Raw genomic sequence first — 18,105 nt, 5'->3', positions numbered from 1 at the left:
AAAAAAAAAAAAAAAAAAAAAAAAATTTTCTGGACCTCAGTATATCTTGGCAGTAAAACAGGAACTAACGGTACCTAAATGATGGAACTTTGAACAATGAAAGGGATGACACTACCTGGAATGAATGTTAGCTCTAGTAATTTTTTTCCTGGTAATGGTAGAAGCAGATGGGTACTTTTAGCCCTGTCCAGACTCCTGAATTGGTAACTACAATTAGTAACTCAGGATCTTGGCAGTAAAGCAGGAACTAATGGTACCTAAATAATGAAACTTGGAACAACAAAAGGGATGACACTACCCGGAATGAATGTTAGCTGTAGTTACTTTTCCTCGTAATGGTAGAAGCAGATTGGGTACTTTTAACCCTGACCATGCATGGGACCCGATTTGGTAACTGCAGCTCATGAGGTCTTAGTCCTGGGACCAGCTCCTAAGGAAAGGGGGAGATACAGAAGGAAGCAGGTGAGACCCCTGTGAAAGTCAAGCAGTCTGCCTGGCATACACCATCGTTGGCTCTATTCACATGTAGAAGGAATCCAGATAGACGCTTATAACTCTTTGTTATAAGATCTGAGCCCCTTTCAGAATTACCTGCACTTTCGGCAAAGTAAGTGACATCCTGATTACACAAACCATGTCCTTGTCAACAACAACAGTTTATGCATTTGCTTGTCTCAGAATACATTCTGTGGTCCCATTTTGTCGGGTATCCAGACTTAGGAGTGGAATTGCTAGGCCCTGTGGGTGTTGTGTTCAACTTTAGTATATACTGCCAACTAATTTTCTAAAATTGTTGTGCCAGTTTATTACTGCCACTACAAGTGTATGAGAGCGTTGTCAGTTTTTAAAATTTCAGCCATTCTAGGGAGTGCACACTGACATCTCACTGTGGCTTCAATTTACAGTTCTCTAATGGTTAATCATGTTGAACACTTTTCACACACTTATTTGTCATTTCAATATCCATTTCTATTAAGATGTCTTTCTCTTGTTGATAAGTAGGAATCATTTAGATAATCTGGTATTGCGGTCAGATGCATGTACTACAGATATTTTCCTCCTACTCAGTGGTTCCTTTTTACTCTATTTCTTTTTCTTTTCTTTTCTTTTTTTTTTTTTTTTTTGAGTTGGAGTCTCACTCCGTTGCCCAAGCTGGAGTGCAGTGGCACATTCACAGCCACCCCAGCATCGACCGTATCAGCTTTTCAAGTAGCCGGAACAATAGGCGTGCGCTACTACACCTGGTTAATTTTTTGATTTATTGTAGAGAAGAGGTCTCACCATGTTGCCCAGGCTGGTCTCGAACGCTCAGGCTCAAGCAGTCCTCTCACCCTTAGGATTACAGGCTTGAGCCACTGCGCCCAGCCCTCCTTTTTACTCTTTAAAGGCATCATTTAAGAAAGAAATGCTTAGTTTTAAAACATAGACTTTATTTTTTTAAAGCACCTTTAGGTTCACAGTAAAAACAAGTAGAAGGTAGAAATTTCCCATATGTCCCCTGCCGTCACGCATGCACAGCCTCCCCGTTATCATCATTTCCCCCAGAGGGGTACTTGTATTATTACCGAGGAACCTACCCTGATACATCATGATCATCACCCAAAGTTCGGAGTTTACATTAGGGTACACTCTTGGTGTTGCACATCTTATCAGTTTTGACAAATGTATAATGACATATATTGTAGTATCTGTCATACAGAGCAGTTTCACTCCCTAAAACTCCTCTGAGTTCTGCCTATTTATTTTTCCCTCCCTTCTCCCTAATGTCTGGCAACCACTGATCTTTTTACTTGCCATTTCCAGAATGTCATATAATTGGAATGATACCATATATGGCCATTTCAGATTTGCTTCTTTTACTTAGTAAGGCACTTAAGGTTCCCCCATGTCTTTTTGTGGCTCAATAACCCATTTCTTTTTTTTTTTATTTTAAAGATGTGGGGTACAATTCACGGTTAGGTATACAAATGTTCATTATGCTGCTACCCTTGTTGATGAGGTGTGCTCCCGCCTCCCTGGCAGTTTTCCACTACTGCCAATCCCACCCCTCCTCCCCTAGCAGTTTCCCACTACTGCCAATCACTTTCTTATAGTACTATGATAATTGTTCAAGGTCTGCTTATGAGTAAGAACATGTGGTACTCGGTTCTTTGTTTCTGTGTTAGATCACTCAGTATTATAGACTCTAAGTCCATCCAAGTTACTGTGAAGTTCATAATTTTGTACCTTATGACTGCATAATATTCCACTATGTATATGTACCACATTTTAAAAATCCAGTCCTCTTTTGATGGGCAGCACAGTTGGTTCCATGTTTTTGTTATTGTGAATAATGCTGCAATAAACACGCGTATGCAGGTATCTTTTCCATAGAGTGATTTGAGTTCCTCTGGGTATATTCCCAGAAGGAGGATTATAGGGTCATATGGGAGGCCGACTTTTAGATATTTTAGGAATTGCCACACTTTTTTCCACAGAGGCTGTACTAGTTTACATTCCCATCCACAGCGTAGAAGCATTTTCTTTTTGCTACATCCTCTCCAGCATCTGTTGTTTTCTGAGTTCTTGATGATGGTCATCCTGACTGGAGTTAGGTGGTATCTCAGTGTGATGACCCATTTCTTTTTAGCACTGAATAATATTCCACTTTCTGAATGTACTAAAGTTTTTTTTTGTTGTTGTTGTTGTTTTACTCTATTCACCTACTAGGGGACACCTTGGTTGCTTCTAGGTTTTTGCAATTAGGAATAAAGCTATAAAAACATCTGAGCATATTTTTGCATAGCCATTACTTTTCAACTCTCTTGGGTAAATTCCAAAGACTTTGATGGCTGGATCATTCGGTATGTTTAGTGTACGCTTAGTTTTGAAAGAAACTGCTGCACTGTCTTCCATAGTAGCTGGACCATTTTGCATTCCCACCAGCAATGAATGAGAGTTCCTGTTGCTCCACATCCTGGCCAACATTTGGTGTTGTAAGTGTTCTGAATTTTGGTCATTCTCATAGGTGTGTAATGGTATCCCATTGTTGTTTCATTTGCAGTTCCCTGATGACATATAACATGGAGCATCTTTTTACATGCTTATTTGCCATCTGTATATCTTCTTTGGTGACATGATTGTGAAAGTCTTTGGCTCATTTTATTTATTTTTTTTTATTTTTATTTTAAAGATGTGTGGTACAATTCAGGTATACAATGGTCATTGTACAGGTAAAGTTTGGGTCTCACTTTGGTTCCCACTTCACCTGGTTTGAGATCAGGTACCTTAATTGATGAAGTCTGCCCTCTCTCCTCTGGCAGTTTCCAACTACTGCCAATCCCTTTCTTATAGTATTATGATAATTGTTCAGGGTTTGCTTATGAGTGAGAACATGTGGTACTCAGATCTTTGTCTCTGTGATAGATCACTCAGTATTATAGAGTCTAAATCCATCCAAGTTGCTGCAAAGTTCATAATTTTCTCCTTCTTTATGGTTGTGTAATAATCCATCATGTATATATACCACTTTTTAAAATCTGGTCCACTTTCAATGGGCAGCATGGTTGGTTCCATCTTTTTGCTATTGTGAACAATGTTGTAATAAATATGCATATACAGGTATCTTTTCCATAGAGTGATTTGAGTTCCTCTGGGTATATTCCCAGTAGGGGAATTATAGGGTCGTATGGAAGGTCGATTTTTAGATCTTTTAAGAATTGCCACACTGTTTTCCACAGAGGTTGTGCTAGTTAACACTGCTACCAACAGTGTAGAAGTCTTCCCTTTTCCCCTTATCCTCTCCAGCATCTGTTGTTTTTTGAGTTATTGATGATGGCCATCCTGACTGGAGTTTGGTGGTATCTCAGTGTGGTTTTAATTTGCATTTCTTTGATGACTAGTAAGACTGAGCATTTTTTCATGTATCTGTTGGCTGCTCGTATGTCTTCTTTTGAGACATGTCTATTCATATATTTTGCCCACTTTTTAGTAGGGCTGTTTGGTTTTTTCTTTGGCTAATTTCTAGATTAGGTTGTTTGTTAAGTTTTAAGAGTTCTTTGTATATTTTGGATGACAGTTCTTTATTAAATTTGTATTTTGCAAATATTTTCTCCCAGTTTGTAACTTGTCTTCTCATTATCTTAACATTGTCTCTCACAGAGTAGAAATTTTCTTTTTTTTTTTTTAATTTTCAAGTTTAAGTCCAGCTTATCAATTATTTCTTTCATGGTCATGCCTTTGGTGTTGTATCTAAAAAGTCACCATACCACTCAAGGTCATCTATATTTTCTCCTATGACTTCTAGGAGTCATATGATTTTGCATTTTACATTTAGGTCTGTGATCCATTTTGAGCTAATTTTTGTGAAGGGTATTAGACCTGTTGTCTAGATTCTTTTTTTTTTTTTTTGCATATGAATGTCCAGTTGTCCAGCACCATTTGTTGAAAAGACTGTCTTGATTATGTTGCCTTTGCTCCTTTGTCTACAATCAGTTGACCATATTTATGTGGGTCTATTTTGGGTTCTCTATTCTGCTACATTTATCTTTTTTTTCTATTCTTTTAGCAATACCACATTCTTTGAATTACTGTAGCTTTATAGTAAGTCTTGAAGTCAGGTACTGTTATTCCTCTGACTTTTTTTTTTTCTCCTTCCACATTGAGTTGGCCATTTGTGGCCTTTTGTCTCTCCTTATGAACTTTAGAATCAATTTGATGATATCCACAAGATAACTTGTTGATATTTTAATTAGGATTGCACTGAGTCTGTAGATAAAATTCTTAATTTTAAGTCCTGTTTCTCAATCTTTTCCTTTATGGGTCATGCTTTTTGTGTCCTATTTAAGATGTTTTTGTTTATCCAAAGACCATGAAGATATCTTCCCTGACTTCCACAATGATAAAATTCAAAATTGTGATTATGCTCTTGGCGGCAGAAGTAATAACTGAGAGGCAGTACAAGGGAGGATTCTAGGGGGCTGGCTGTATATTATTTCTTGATCTTCATGATGGTTGCCCTTGATGGTTTACTTTTTGCAATGTTCATAAACCGCATACTTATTACTTATACACTGTGTATGCATGATATGCTGCTATTAAAGTTTGAGAGAGAGAGAGCGAGAAAGAGAGAGAGTTCCCTAAAAGGAGTCATTGACTAAAGAGATACAAGATAAAAACAAAAAACTTTGAAAGATTAGAGAAAAAAATTGTGACCAGATGATAAAACATCATAAATTCTCAGTCTATATATAAGCCAAGCTTTAAGTAAGTATATTTTAATAAAATAAATTTGGTAAGTATATTTTAAGGACCAGAAACATAATATAATATAATATTGAATATAATATAATATTGAATATAATATTGAAATTATAATATAATATTAAAAACCATCAGTGCTGAGCATAAAATCAAGTTATATTAGTGATGTATTAGTGAGGCTTCATAGAAGGAGTATAGCAAGCACAGGGCCTAAAGAGAAGCAGCTTTGGGAGGCTGAGGTGAGTGGATTGCCTGAGCCCGTGGGTTCGAGACCCTCCTGGGCAGCGAGACCTCATCTCTACAATAAATCAAAAAATCAGCCGGGCATGGTAGCGCATGCCTGTAATTCCGGCTATTTGGAAGGCTGAGGCAGAAGGATCACCGGAGCCCAGCAGGTCGAGGCTGCGGTGGCCGGGAGCAGCCACTGCACTCCAGTCTGGGGGACAGAGTGAGACTCCAACTCAAAAAAAAAAAAAAAGAGAAGCAGCTAATTGCTCTCAGTATTTGGTTTTACAAATTCTTGATTAACATGTGATGGATTTTATCATTATACTGTATACATGTATCAAAATATCATACTCTACCCCATAAATATGTACATACAATCATTATGTATCAATTAAAGTAATAACAAAAGCAAAAAAAAATGCTGCTAGCTATTATGTGGCAAGCCGACTTCTGATTTTCCATCCTCTAAAGCTGAGTCACGTGGTCTCTATAAAATTATGGCTAACAAGCTCTGAGGTGGTGAGGGGTCTTTAAAACTAAAGCAGAACTGTCACAAGAGTAGGACTTACTGGTCCAGTAGACTCACCATCCAAAGCAGAAACTAGATCAACATACCCACAAGGACACAGTTAATACTAAATACTGACCCAGAAGATGGCCAGGGTCTGAGGAGTTAACCACACAGGAGATGCAGTCAGAGCAGGAATGGGGTTCTCGTCAGGAGTTGCCCCTTCTGTGGGTGAGAATGCCAAGATGTCACCAAAGCAAGGGAGGGTGTGCCAAGGTTCTCAGCCTCAGTCTCTTTGAAGAGAAAGCCAACCAACAGCCTGTCCACACATAAACAGGGCAGCAGGTGTAGGACTGTATGTTCCTCTGCCCTGAGCCAAGCAGGAGTGCACACCTGACAGCTGGTTCTGGCAACCAGACACCAAGCTAGGAGACTGTCTCTGAGAGGAGCCCACAATGTGCAGGTGTGTGCAGGTGCCTTTTTTGTATCTTGTGATGTCTGCCCGCTAAATGACCCCCTGTCCATTTCCAATCCTCTATCCTTGACAAGGAAGAGATTTCCAGAAAGCAAATGCAGACTCTTGGATAAATAAGAAACATTTTTTTTAATGAGGGCAGAGGGAATAGATAAATAGGTCTTAAAGGAGGAAGTTAAGAAAACTAAGGTAATCAGAAAGAATGAGTGAGAAAAGCAAACTGAGGAACTCCTGCGTGGCATGGCAAGGCAGACAGGAGAAAATCTATAATGAGGATAATCCACAGATAGATAACAAAAAATTCAAGCCTGAGCACAGCATTTCTAATTAGTTCATGCAACATCACATTTACAGTGTTCACCATTTCTAATATCCAAGCGCCATCACTGAGAGTCACAAATGCTACAATTCATCACATCCAGGCATGCAAAATCATCCTTTCTCTAATATTAAACATGTTGAATCACCAAAAATTTATAATAGTGCTTTAAGACTTTAACAAAAGGAAGGAATTTGATATATGATATTTACAGTAATCATAATATTTACAAGATTTAAAGTATAATTTTTTAGTGTTAGAACAGGAAGCCAAATTGTCCATGTTTTTAGTTCATTATTTGAAATGCTTTTGGGGAGATGCAGCATCCAGAAATTAATTAATAGTTTTCTTCTGCACAGTTGTCACTGTTATCACTGGTTACTGCTACTGGCAGCCAGCTTCTTTGTACCCTCGCTCTGGTGGCAATCAGCAAACGCGATTAATGGTAACCACTTGTCCTAATAGCCAAATGCCAAATGTCATACCACATGCAGGATCATAATTATACTTTAGGAAGTGGATGGGTTCAGCTTTGTTAGCCAAGAATTAACCGCAAATTTGGAGGCCACTCTACTCAGTGCTTAGAGAACATGCTCATGAGACCTCCGCCTTGGGGATACCAGGATGTTTTTCAAGGACAGCAGTTTCATACAAAGCTATGAGCCTTTAAATTCTTTCCCCAAAGAATCGAAACCTTTTTTTTCTTTTGTCAAGCTCTAAAGGTTTCCTCTGCCTTTCTTCTGGGATCAGTCAAACTTACACACATTCCAGCTCCACTTAAGTGGAGTTCAAGTTCCTGTCTAGGTATTTGTTTTTAACCACACGTCGCATGCTTCACAGCCCTTCATGACATGTGTTTATTTGGAAAGGTAAGTCCATGAACCAGTGCCTTCCTTATATTTTACAAGTTCTCTCTGACTCAGGGAAACAGAAGGGGGCCCTTCATCAACAGGCAGTTATGTGGGGCACGGAGAAAGGTGAGGAATGTTACCTGGATTATAGCCGCAGTCCCTGCAATAATAAAATACAGTGTCAAAGCAGAGGGACATCTGACACATCTAAGAGTGCAGACTTCCAGCCACTTCAAACTTCAATGCAGTAAGGAACACAAACACAAGTGGAATATTACAAACTAACAAATAAAAACCAAAGCCCACTTCTTTCATACTGGAGGGTAGAAAGCTTGAACTCACCCAGGAGCCCTCTTCTAGCAGGCATCCGAGACACCACACGTGCATTTGGTGTCCTAACATCACCCTGGCTTCATTTGTTCCCCTACTTGGTTTCCCTGGTCCTGATTTATTTACCTAATATTACTATTATAATTAATGATAATTATCCATTCCAATTTAGTTTTGTGCATTTTCTAAGCTACTTAAATCTTCTATAGAATAAGATAGAATATCATTATTTGAACTATAGAAAATGCCCTAAATCCTCCCTTGAAGCTTGTTTACTCTTTTCTATGCACAATTTTAATAAACCAAATCATATGATTTCACAACACACAGCAACTCAGAAGACCACAGGTGACAGAATGGTTGTGTTTTCCTATTGTAGCCCAGCCTACTTAATAGATGTTGTTGAGTGCAGCAGTAAATAAATTAATGAGTAAATTAGTAGGTGAGTAATGCCTTGAACATAACAAGGAGAAGGTAGAAATTATTTAAAAGCAAATACAAGAAACAACAGTAGAACTACTTGGAATGGATGTGATCTCCTTGCAGATCTCAAAAAAAAAAGCCTTCGATGGTGACAGAACTGTAGTTAATATTGATGAGTATAATTATATTCTTTCAAGAAAAAGTCAAAGTATTTTGGGAAGTCTTTGTTTAAGAAGACAAGGATGTGTATCACACACTTGAAAAAAAAACTTTTCATGTGAAAATGACAACACTTTAAAGCATAAAATTCAAGGGTGGGGTAGTTTTCAGCTTCTGAAAAATCCCCTTCTTTGGGACGTCGCATTCCCTGGTTGTGCACAATATCTGGAGTGACGATAAACTAACAATGTGAGTTCTCTGGTGGAAACGACATCCCAGGAAAAGCAATGTAGTTGGAGAATGCATTCAGAACTAGGTTCTGACTCACTCCATTGTGATGCGATGGGAAGCAATTCCAATCAATCTCAGCAGGTGCTGACACCCTAGCCAAGTGCTCCTTACCAGTAGGAAAGAGAGACTTAACGGAAAGCATCCAACAGTTCACTCCATCTCTCCACCAAGCTACTGCTCCTTAAGATCCTTAAGCTGAATGACTTACTGCAGGAGGTCCATGGCCTGTTATGAACCAGGCTGCACTGCAGGAGGCGAGCAGCAGTCAGAGTGAGCAAAGCTCATCTGTTTTTACAACTGTTCCCCATCACTGGCATTACCACCTGAGCTCTGACTTCCGTCAGATCTGTGGCTACATTGGACCCTTATAGGAGCACAAACCCTATTGTGAACTGTGCATGTGAGGGATTTAGGTTACACACTCTTTAAGAGAATCTAATGCCTGATGATCTGAGGTGGAGTTAGCGCTGGGGAGTGACTGCAGATACAGATTAACATTAGCAATGAGGTTTGACAGCATATCCCTATTCCCGCCCCCAGCCTCCCACCCCTGTCCAAGGGAAAAACTTCCAGAAACCAGGCCCTGATGCCAAAAAGTGTGTGACCTGCTGACTTACTGGTTCCTCACAGTCCATGTGCACAAACCTTGGTTTCTGCAACACTGAGAAAAGAGAAGTTACTGGATGTATGCTCAGAATCTTTTAGATGAGGGATGTTCTGTGAATGGATTCCATTACAGCAAAGTTACTATCATTTGAGGCCTGACTCCATGGTGATATAAATCATAGCCCTAGACTTCAGCAACCACAGATGCTAGATTTCCCCAGTGGCAACTCTCTTTGGTCCATTTCCCACATGAGTGCGGGAGGCAGCACAAAGTAGGGCTACAGTTCAGAAGAAGTGGAAGTTTGTTATCAGGTTTTCCTTGGTCAGTTAAATTGAGGTGATCACAGTCAGCAAGGTGAACCCCACACTTAACATTTCTCAATTACGCTGAACAAAGATTGACTTGCTCTCTTTCTGTTTACAGAATTATGCACAACTTATTCCTGGAGCTACAGTAGGGCTACTTCAGAGGGACTCTGGAAACATTCTCCAGCTGATCATCTCGGCTTATGAAGTATGATATTTTGCAGCTGGCTTCTTGTTTGCATTTCTTTAGTGTTCAAAAGCTAAGATGTGTTTTAGGCAATTAAATGCACTTATTTGTTGGTAGAGAGATTACTTATCTAAAGAAAATACTCTCTGCATGAATGCAGTCAAAATAGACAATTTTGGTTCACATCATTTTCTGATCTCTCTCCTGACATATAGAGTGAAAGGTAGAAAAAACATAAATCTGATCATAAAGTTGAGGTTGTTTTGATAATCATAACCAATAGCAGCATTGCCACCAGCAAAATTTTAATTCCACTGAAAAGGCTCCATGAATCATACAATTAAGCTCTTCTCTGTCTGAAAAAAATTGAGTTGAAATTGCCAGTGAGTAACAGAGTTATGTGAAGAGCTAACTCCACAGTCTTTTTTTTTTTTTTTTTCGTGAGGGGAGTCTTACTCTGTCACCCAGGCTGAAGTACAGTGACACGCTCACAGCCACCGCAGCCTCAACCTGCTGGGCTCAGGCAATCCTTCCATGTCAGCCTTCCAAGTAGCTGAAACTACAGGCATGTGCCACCATGCCTGGCTAATTTTTTAATTTATTGTAGAGATGAGGTCTCACCAAGTTGCCCGGGCTGGTGTTGAACTCCTGAGGTCAGGCAATCCTCTCGCCTCAGCCTCCCAGAGTGCTGGGATTACAGGCTTGAACCACTACGCCCGGCCTACAGTCTTAATGAGACTAGATCATAACTCAAACAAAAATACAAGCATTGGCTACATACTAAAACACCAAAACCATACCAGGAACACCACTTTGTAGGTGAATTTTTCCATTGGTTTTATGAGTATAAATAAATTTTTTTGCCTTGCCTTTGTAAATTAGTAACTGAGGACAGAAATCCTCCCTTAAAATGAGATACATTCCTACAGGATTGCTTTGTTATCTTTCATTGTTCCCATTTCATAACTCAATTAGTCAACAAGGTATGGCCAGCTGTCAACTGTTTTTTATTTTGGTTCTTAAATTTCACCCCCCTTTTTGTCTTTACTTACAAAGAAAAGAAACACACACAAACATGAAACTGAAGCCCTAAATTAGGACAGGAATGAAAAAAAGTAAAATTTTAAGCAGTTAAGCTCCAGTATTTGCTATAAACAGTAGCTACATAAGAATGAATACAATTCAAATTTATGATGTTTTAAAATTACAAATAAATGATCCATATGTTGTATATGCCAACACTTAGAATAAACTGAACCAGTGTTTTTTTAACTAAATGATATATCAGAATCATCAGAGAAGTTTTTTAAAAACAGGCATGCCCAAATTCCTATCACAGACATCTTTGAAGAACTTTAGGGGAAGGCAGAACTACATAATTTGAAACAAAACAAAACAAAAATCAAAATTCCCCAATTATTTGACATCACCCCATCAATTTTGAAACTCATCTGAAAGGGGAAAAGCATGGTATTCCTTCACAAATACTTCATTTCCTCAAAGAATAGCATACAGATGTGTCCATTCAAATTATAGGATAATGGGGTTTTTTTCCAGTGACAGTCTTAGAATTTTCAGTTTTCTTAGCTCACATCAAAATTAATCACCATATTAGTTCATGCTTGAGATTTTTCCAGACAGGAATGCTTGTCAACAAAACACTACAAAAACATTCCTCCTTCTCACACAGTAATTAAAGTTTTAATGTGTAGAATCACATAAAAGCACACAACAATCCTTGACTGAATTAGAACACACTCCATTTTAAAAATTTTGTTTTGTTTTAGAAACAGAGTCCCTGTCGTCCAGGCAGGAGTGCAGTGGTGCAAAAATATAGCTCACTACAGCCTCTAACTCAAGTGATCCTCCCAACTCAGCCCCATGGTAGCTGGGACTAACCTATGCATGGCATCATGCCTGGCTATGTTTTATTTTGTTTTGTTTTATAGAGATGAAGTCTTTCTATGTTGCCCAGGGTAGTTTCAAACTTCTGGCCTCAAGTCATCCTCAGTGCTGTGATTATAGGTGTGAGCCACCAAGCCCAGCCCATTTTCTTGAACCCAATACTCTCAACATGTTGTCTGCTAACATCTTTAAAGAAATTAAGCAAATTAGAAAACAGTGAATTGTCAAAACTATTTCCCCTCCAGTCTGACCAGCCCAATTTATGTCCCAGCTTGCTCTGTCAGAGATTATGACTCGCTTTATTATCCCAGATACCTCACATAACTTACAGAGTAGTTGAAATCAAGGCATTAAACATTTGAATTACATCTTGTACCTTTATTTTACTATCTCAGAAATACTAAGACGTGTCTATTATTCTTAAATGAAACAATCTTGAACTGGAGTTATGATTGGAACTCGATGATTCACAGGGTAAAGTATGCAATAGATCTTGGCACTAGTTCAAATTATTTTTCTACTTTTTTAAAAATGAATTCTAAAAAAGACTAAAATATGGAAACCGGGACTGAATTTCTTTCCAGTCTATAAAAAGAGAGAGAAAGAAAGGGATTATATTGTGGGAAAACATGAAATGCTTTTCACTGACATCTAAAGAACAGAGATAGATGCTTTGTGTTTATAAATTTGTGGCTACAAATTTCAGTAGAGTATCATTCTATGCCATATTTATATTTTTTAAAACTTAGATATTGAATGTGTATTCATCTGACCATCATTTGCTAATTTCTTTCTTCCCTAATTGCATAGTAAAAGCTACTGAGATATCTGTGATCCCAAGGATAAACTCCTCTACTGGCATTTAAATTCCAGGAGGGCATCGACTGGGTTTATTTTGTTTTGCCTGACTTGTACGAGATGCTCAATAAATGAATGAATGAGATGATGAAAAAAACAAACAAACATGTATGTTCTATCCTTGGGAAAGTTACACTAAAATACTCCTGGCCAAGCTTGGAATATGACATTCGATGATATCAATGCTAAGATTTTCTTTATTTAGGTCAGATTATGTCACCCATTAGTTTTCATTACTGTTGTCACTGTAGACTTCCCCGTCACATTCCTCATTTCTCATTAACTCCTGATCCGCTGTGCCACTATCTCCAAGACTGCTCCTATTTTAATTCTTTCTGATTTAAATATAAACAGAGTTTGGAGGAAGGCAGGGTCATTTTGCTATACAATTGGCTAAATTATGCTTAAGGAAAATTCGAAACGGACTATGTTTTTAAAATGCCAACAATGAAATGGGTATGTGGATTCAAAACATATGGTTGAACTGAAGCATAATTTAATTCATAATATTTTAAAATTTTGTTTTTATTCTTTATTTTTAATACTATCATTTTGTTCGCCCAAAATACAGATTTTTATTTTGTATGTGAACAAAGAATAGAAGAAGTAAGATGATAAGCTTCTTGGGGGCAGAAATCAGTTTGATATTATTCCCCCATACCTGACTCTATACTAAAACTACAATAGGTACTAAATAAATTCCAATATTGATTTTAAGGCATCTTTCCCCCTCATATTTTAACATCACTAAAATTGGAATCTATCTTACAATTAATAGTGAATTATAATCACTGTCTGCTAGGCAGCAGTCATGATGTAGCTTTCATTAACAATTGTGATCGTGGTCACTGCAATTCATTAAATGTATTGTTGCTACTGTAAGTGCTAAATGTAATTGCCATTTTAAAATATCTTTAAAAAGTTTGTACTGTGATTTGATATTGAGATGAAAAGTTATTATGTATGCAGAAATGTACCCAAACAGAGCAGCAGGGTGTAAATTTGATATCAGTGAAGCAAGTACTTATTGTTGGAGGAATGACTGTAATTCTGTATTCCTTGCAAAGCACCAACTGGCTGGTGCTAAGAAATGATGACACCTACATGTAAAGGAAGCTGTTGTCATATTTTGTTACTGAGAAATAAGCAAAAGAATTGCCTTTCATAGCTCAAGCTATGCAACTCAGGGCAGGAGAATTTGTCAAATCCCTCAAAATGAATAAAACAATTTTGAAACAATGATAGATGGATAGGACAGATTCATATGTTGTGCAGGTATTTTGTCATTGTTTAATTGTCATAAGATAAAGGTATATATAATTGTTATCTTAAAATGCAGATTTAAAATTTTTATCTTAGATTTGATAAAATATAAAATGTATATGCTGATTGTTCACTTTCTTGCTTGATAACATAGTGAATTTCTTTTAACACCCAATTTAATTTTATTCACTTGTTGTTTAATGAGCACGATTCACAGTCTCTTCCTCTGGCTGTTTTTTGGGGGTTGTGACTTCATTTACTCTTTATGTCTTAACAATAGGAACTGCGGTCTGAGGTGGAACTGGAAGTATTAGGAGACACAGAAGGGCTCAACTTGTCTTTTACAGCCATTTGCAGCAACAGTACCCTCTTCCCACACCAGAAGAAATGCTCTCGCATGAAGGTGGGAGACACAGTAAGTAGATGACCGAGAGACTTTCTGAGAAAACACTTGGATGGGTCAGAAGTTAGCTCTGCTCACTGAAGCTGGATTTCATTAAAGAATTTTAAAAGCATTTTTCAAAGATTTTCTAGTAAATGCTTTTGGCAAAGCTGATTTCTATACAGCCTTGTTTCACCTTGTGCATTTTGGGGGATGGAGGGAGAAGATAATTAGTATTTTCCTTTCCAGGCCTCCTTCAACGTGACTGTGAGCATCCCAAACTGTGAGAGAAAGAGCAGGCACATTATCATAAAGCCTGTGGGGCTGGGGGACGCCCTGGAAATACTTGTCAGTCCCGAATGCAACTGTGACTGTCAGAAAGAAGTGGAGGTGAACAGCTCCAAATGCCACCAGGGGAACGGCTCCTTCCAGTGTGGGGTGTGTGCCTGCAACCCCGGCCACATGGGGCCTCGCTGTGAGTGTGGCGAGGACTCTCTGAGCACAGATTCCTGCAAGGAGGCCTCAGATCATCCCTCCTGCAGCGGAAGGGGTGACTGCTACTGTGGGCAGTGCATCTGCCACTTGTCTCCCTACGGAAGCATCTATGGGCCTTACTGCCAGTGTGACAATTTTTCCTGCGTGAGACACAAAGGGCTGCTCTGCGGAGGTAGGCTGTGTTTCAATCCTTCTTACACTATGGTTGTTCAAGTATCAGCAAGGGGCCCTGCTTTCTTTGCACCTTCCAGCTTTCTGAGCATAGTAGGTGCTCAGTGAATATTTGTTGATTAGCTTGAGACCCAGGGTAACTGAATTTGCTCGTATATGTTTTCTAGCTCTAGCATTTACTTGGGGTGAGATTTCTGCCAACTGAACTTACACCTTTATTTCCCTAAAAGTGTAGGTAAGAGATGAAAATGCCTTCTCTCTGGTGGTCACACGGACTCCACCAAAATGCCTGTAATCTGAATTCCACTATCTTCCAGACTTTTCTGGATTAAGCTGCTAGGTCTGACAACCCTTAAATGCCCATGACTTTGGAAAAATAAAAAACTAGACTGCTTATGGAGCATGCTGCCAAAGATAAGGAGCACGAAAAGGACACTAAATGGACTTTCAGGGCCTTCACTCATTCCACAAATATTTATTAAATACTTATTATGCAACAGATACTAGGTTAGGCAGTGGGTATTGATTAAGTACATATGAGAAGAAGCTTATGGAAAGGATAAAGATGAAAAAAATGCTTGGAATATCTCAAGATATTTCAGAAAAGTTTAAAATAGAAATACTGATGTTTTAGTATACTTTGTAGATGTAAAATCACTATAAGTTAAGAATATATTTATATATGACTGTTACAAAATCATTCACATATATACATACATTTTTAAGTATAATCTAGTTAGAAAAGAATTGCAAATATGCTAATGTACTTTAAAATGATATACATTTGTGTTACGATTGAAATACTGACTGACTGCTGAATTAATCCCCAATGTCTTCATTTTTCATACTATGTAAGCAGACAGCTCTTCAACCCAGAAAGCCATTATCTTTGTAGAAAACTAAGCAAGTTATGTGTTCAAACCACTAAGTCAGGAACATATGAAAAAGAATACTTTTAGGAGGAAAAAAAACCTGGGAGAAAGAATTCCAAGCTTTCTGAAAACCATTTGATACCCTTAGAAGTGTACCCACTTTTCATTTTTTTTGCTGCTGCTGTTGCTCCAGAAGGTTCGTCTGAGAAAATATGCCCTTCCCTCTGCACCCCCCAGGAGAGTGAAAAATTTAAGGGTTTGTGCTGATGTGGACACATTTCTCTCCCCTTTCACTTAAAGGTTTATTCCCCGATTTAATGAGTGTGTTTTCAAACCCACATCAGTCCTCTTTTCACAGGCTGCAGATGGGGCACTATCTGAAGGTGACATGAAGCCAGCCAAGGCCGTTACCACATCACAGAGAGAATATATTTGGCAGAATCCCATACTGCATTTCTAATAGAAATCTTTTAATAGAATACATGTTCAAAACATTTGAAATTACCTTTCAAGAAAGTCCTAAGTATAATCTAAAAAAACATAATAGAAATACTAACACCACCTATATTTCTCCCTTTAAGTCTTAGATCAAATAAATTGCTGAACTGTGTTTAGTAACAGAGCTTTCCTTCATGGTCTTTCATTTTATTTTTTACCACGCATAAGGAATAGAAATAAAAAGAGTTGACTTGATCTGTGCATTGTAGCTAGGTAGGAAGGTCTGACAATAGCGCCTCTCTTTGAATCAGATACAGTGATTGCTAAAGGAATTCTGTTTAGAAAATACAATGATTTCTTCAGCCAGACTCAGAAAACTTTTCCATTGCCAACTCCCTTCAACTAGTACTGTTTCTCAAAAGCTATTTTGTTTTTTAGTAACATCACCAAGGATGTTATTCTATAATCAGTAACTTTCTCTTTCAAAAGTACAAAAAAAGTAAATATGATTATTCAAATTCAGCAAGTAGTTATGGGGTATCTGTGATACATCTGGCCTTGTGTTTAGTGCAGGGATAAAAATTTTGCCTGGCATTGGAGCACACACTGTGTTGTTATTTGCAAATATGCTACAGCTCACAACTTGTGTCAATCTCACTTAGTTTACAGCTAGTATACTCAGCAGTGTGCCACTTTTTTTGAAGAGCTATTATCCACAATGTTGTTCTTCATACAGCTTCTTTCATCTGTCTATAAGCCCTCAAAGATATAGGGCTCCACTGATTTTTTTTTTCCTTGTTCAAATTCCATTTGTCTCTTATATTTTGAGTCTAAGAGATGGAAACTAACAGGCCAATGGCATGAAATAAAAACTTTCTCCCATTATGCGTTTATAGTTATTGTCAATGGCATTCCGGAAAGATCTGTCTTAATAAATCTATAGTTAATAGATCTATCTGATAATTTTTTTAATCTTTGGTTATGATCTTGCCTCAACATTAAACCAATATGGAGGTTTTGTTTTTATTGTTATTATTGTTGTATGAACAGGTACTCTAGAATGATTTGTTGCTTGAGGATATCAATTAGCAATTTTTGTGACCCAATTGATGGCTCTGGAAGGCCAACATAGAAGAGGGTTTCTAAATTCTGAAAGGAGCTCTTTGTGTTTTTGCCATGATGGTCCTTTTCTACTGCTTCAGGAAGGGTTTTCTAAATTTCTGCCATGGACTTTTTACATGCAATAATACATTTGGGCATTCTCAAAGCATTTGGAAATGCACATTTCATTTAACAATACTTATAAAGCATAGTAATTTTTTCAGAATCAACTGCAATATAGAACTTTTCCTTATCATGAAAATAAGTTCCCTTTTCTCACCATATACAATGGTGGTCTCATAAGATTATAATACTGTATTTTTGCTATACCTTTTCTATGTTTAAATACACAAATGGTTACCATTATGTCATAATTGTCTCTGGTATTCAGTACAGTAACCTGCTGTATAGGTTTGTAGCCTAGGAGTAATAGGCTATACCATATAGCCTAGGTTTGTAGTTGGCTTTATTATCTAGGTTTGTTTAAGTCATTCTACAGTGTTCGCATAATGATGAAATTGCCTAATGATGAATTTCTCAGGTCACAGCCTTGTCATTAAAAGATGCATAGCTACCGGGCTCGGTGGCTCAGCCTGTAATCCCAGCGCTTTGGGAGGCCAAGGTGAATGGATCGCCTGAGCCCGCGGGTTCGAGACCCGCCTGGGCAACTTGGCGAGACCTCATCTCTACAATCTG

General features: G+C 38.0%; 1 protein-coding gene across 7 annotated transcripts in view; it reads left to right on the top strand.

The window, feature by feature from the left end:
* The window catches only part of ITGB6 (integrin subunit beta 6), an 85,623-nt gene that overhangs the window by 36,588 nt on the left and 30,930 nt on the right, over nt 1-18,105 (top strand). For all 7 annotated transcript variants that reach the window (XM_008059352.1, XM_008059355.1, XM_008059357.1 and 4 more), the window contains 3 exons: nt 9,856-9,945; nt 14,231-14,365; nt 14,582-14,999. In XM_008059352.1, coding sequence (XP_008057543.1) covers nt 9,856-9,945; nt 14,231-14,365; nt 14,582-14,999 — 643 coding nt within the window. The remainder of the gene's footprint in view (nt 1-9,855; nt 9,946-14,230; nt 14,366-14,581; nt 15,000-18,105) is intronic.

The sequence above is a fragment of the Carlito syrichta genome, unplaced genomic scaffold (assembly GCF_000164805.1).
Source record: "Carlito syrichta isolate Samal-C Ts95f unplaced genomic scaffold, Tarsius_syrichta-2.0.1 Scaffold304002, whole genome shotgun sequence".
Lineage (NCBI taxonomy): Eukaryota > Metazoa > Chordata > Mammalia > Primates > Tarsiidae > Carlito > Carlito syrichta.
The sequence above is the reverse complement of the archived record's forward strand: the minus strand, read 5'-3'. Positions and strand labels throughout refer to the sequence as shown.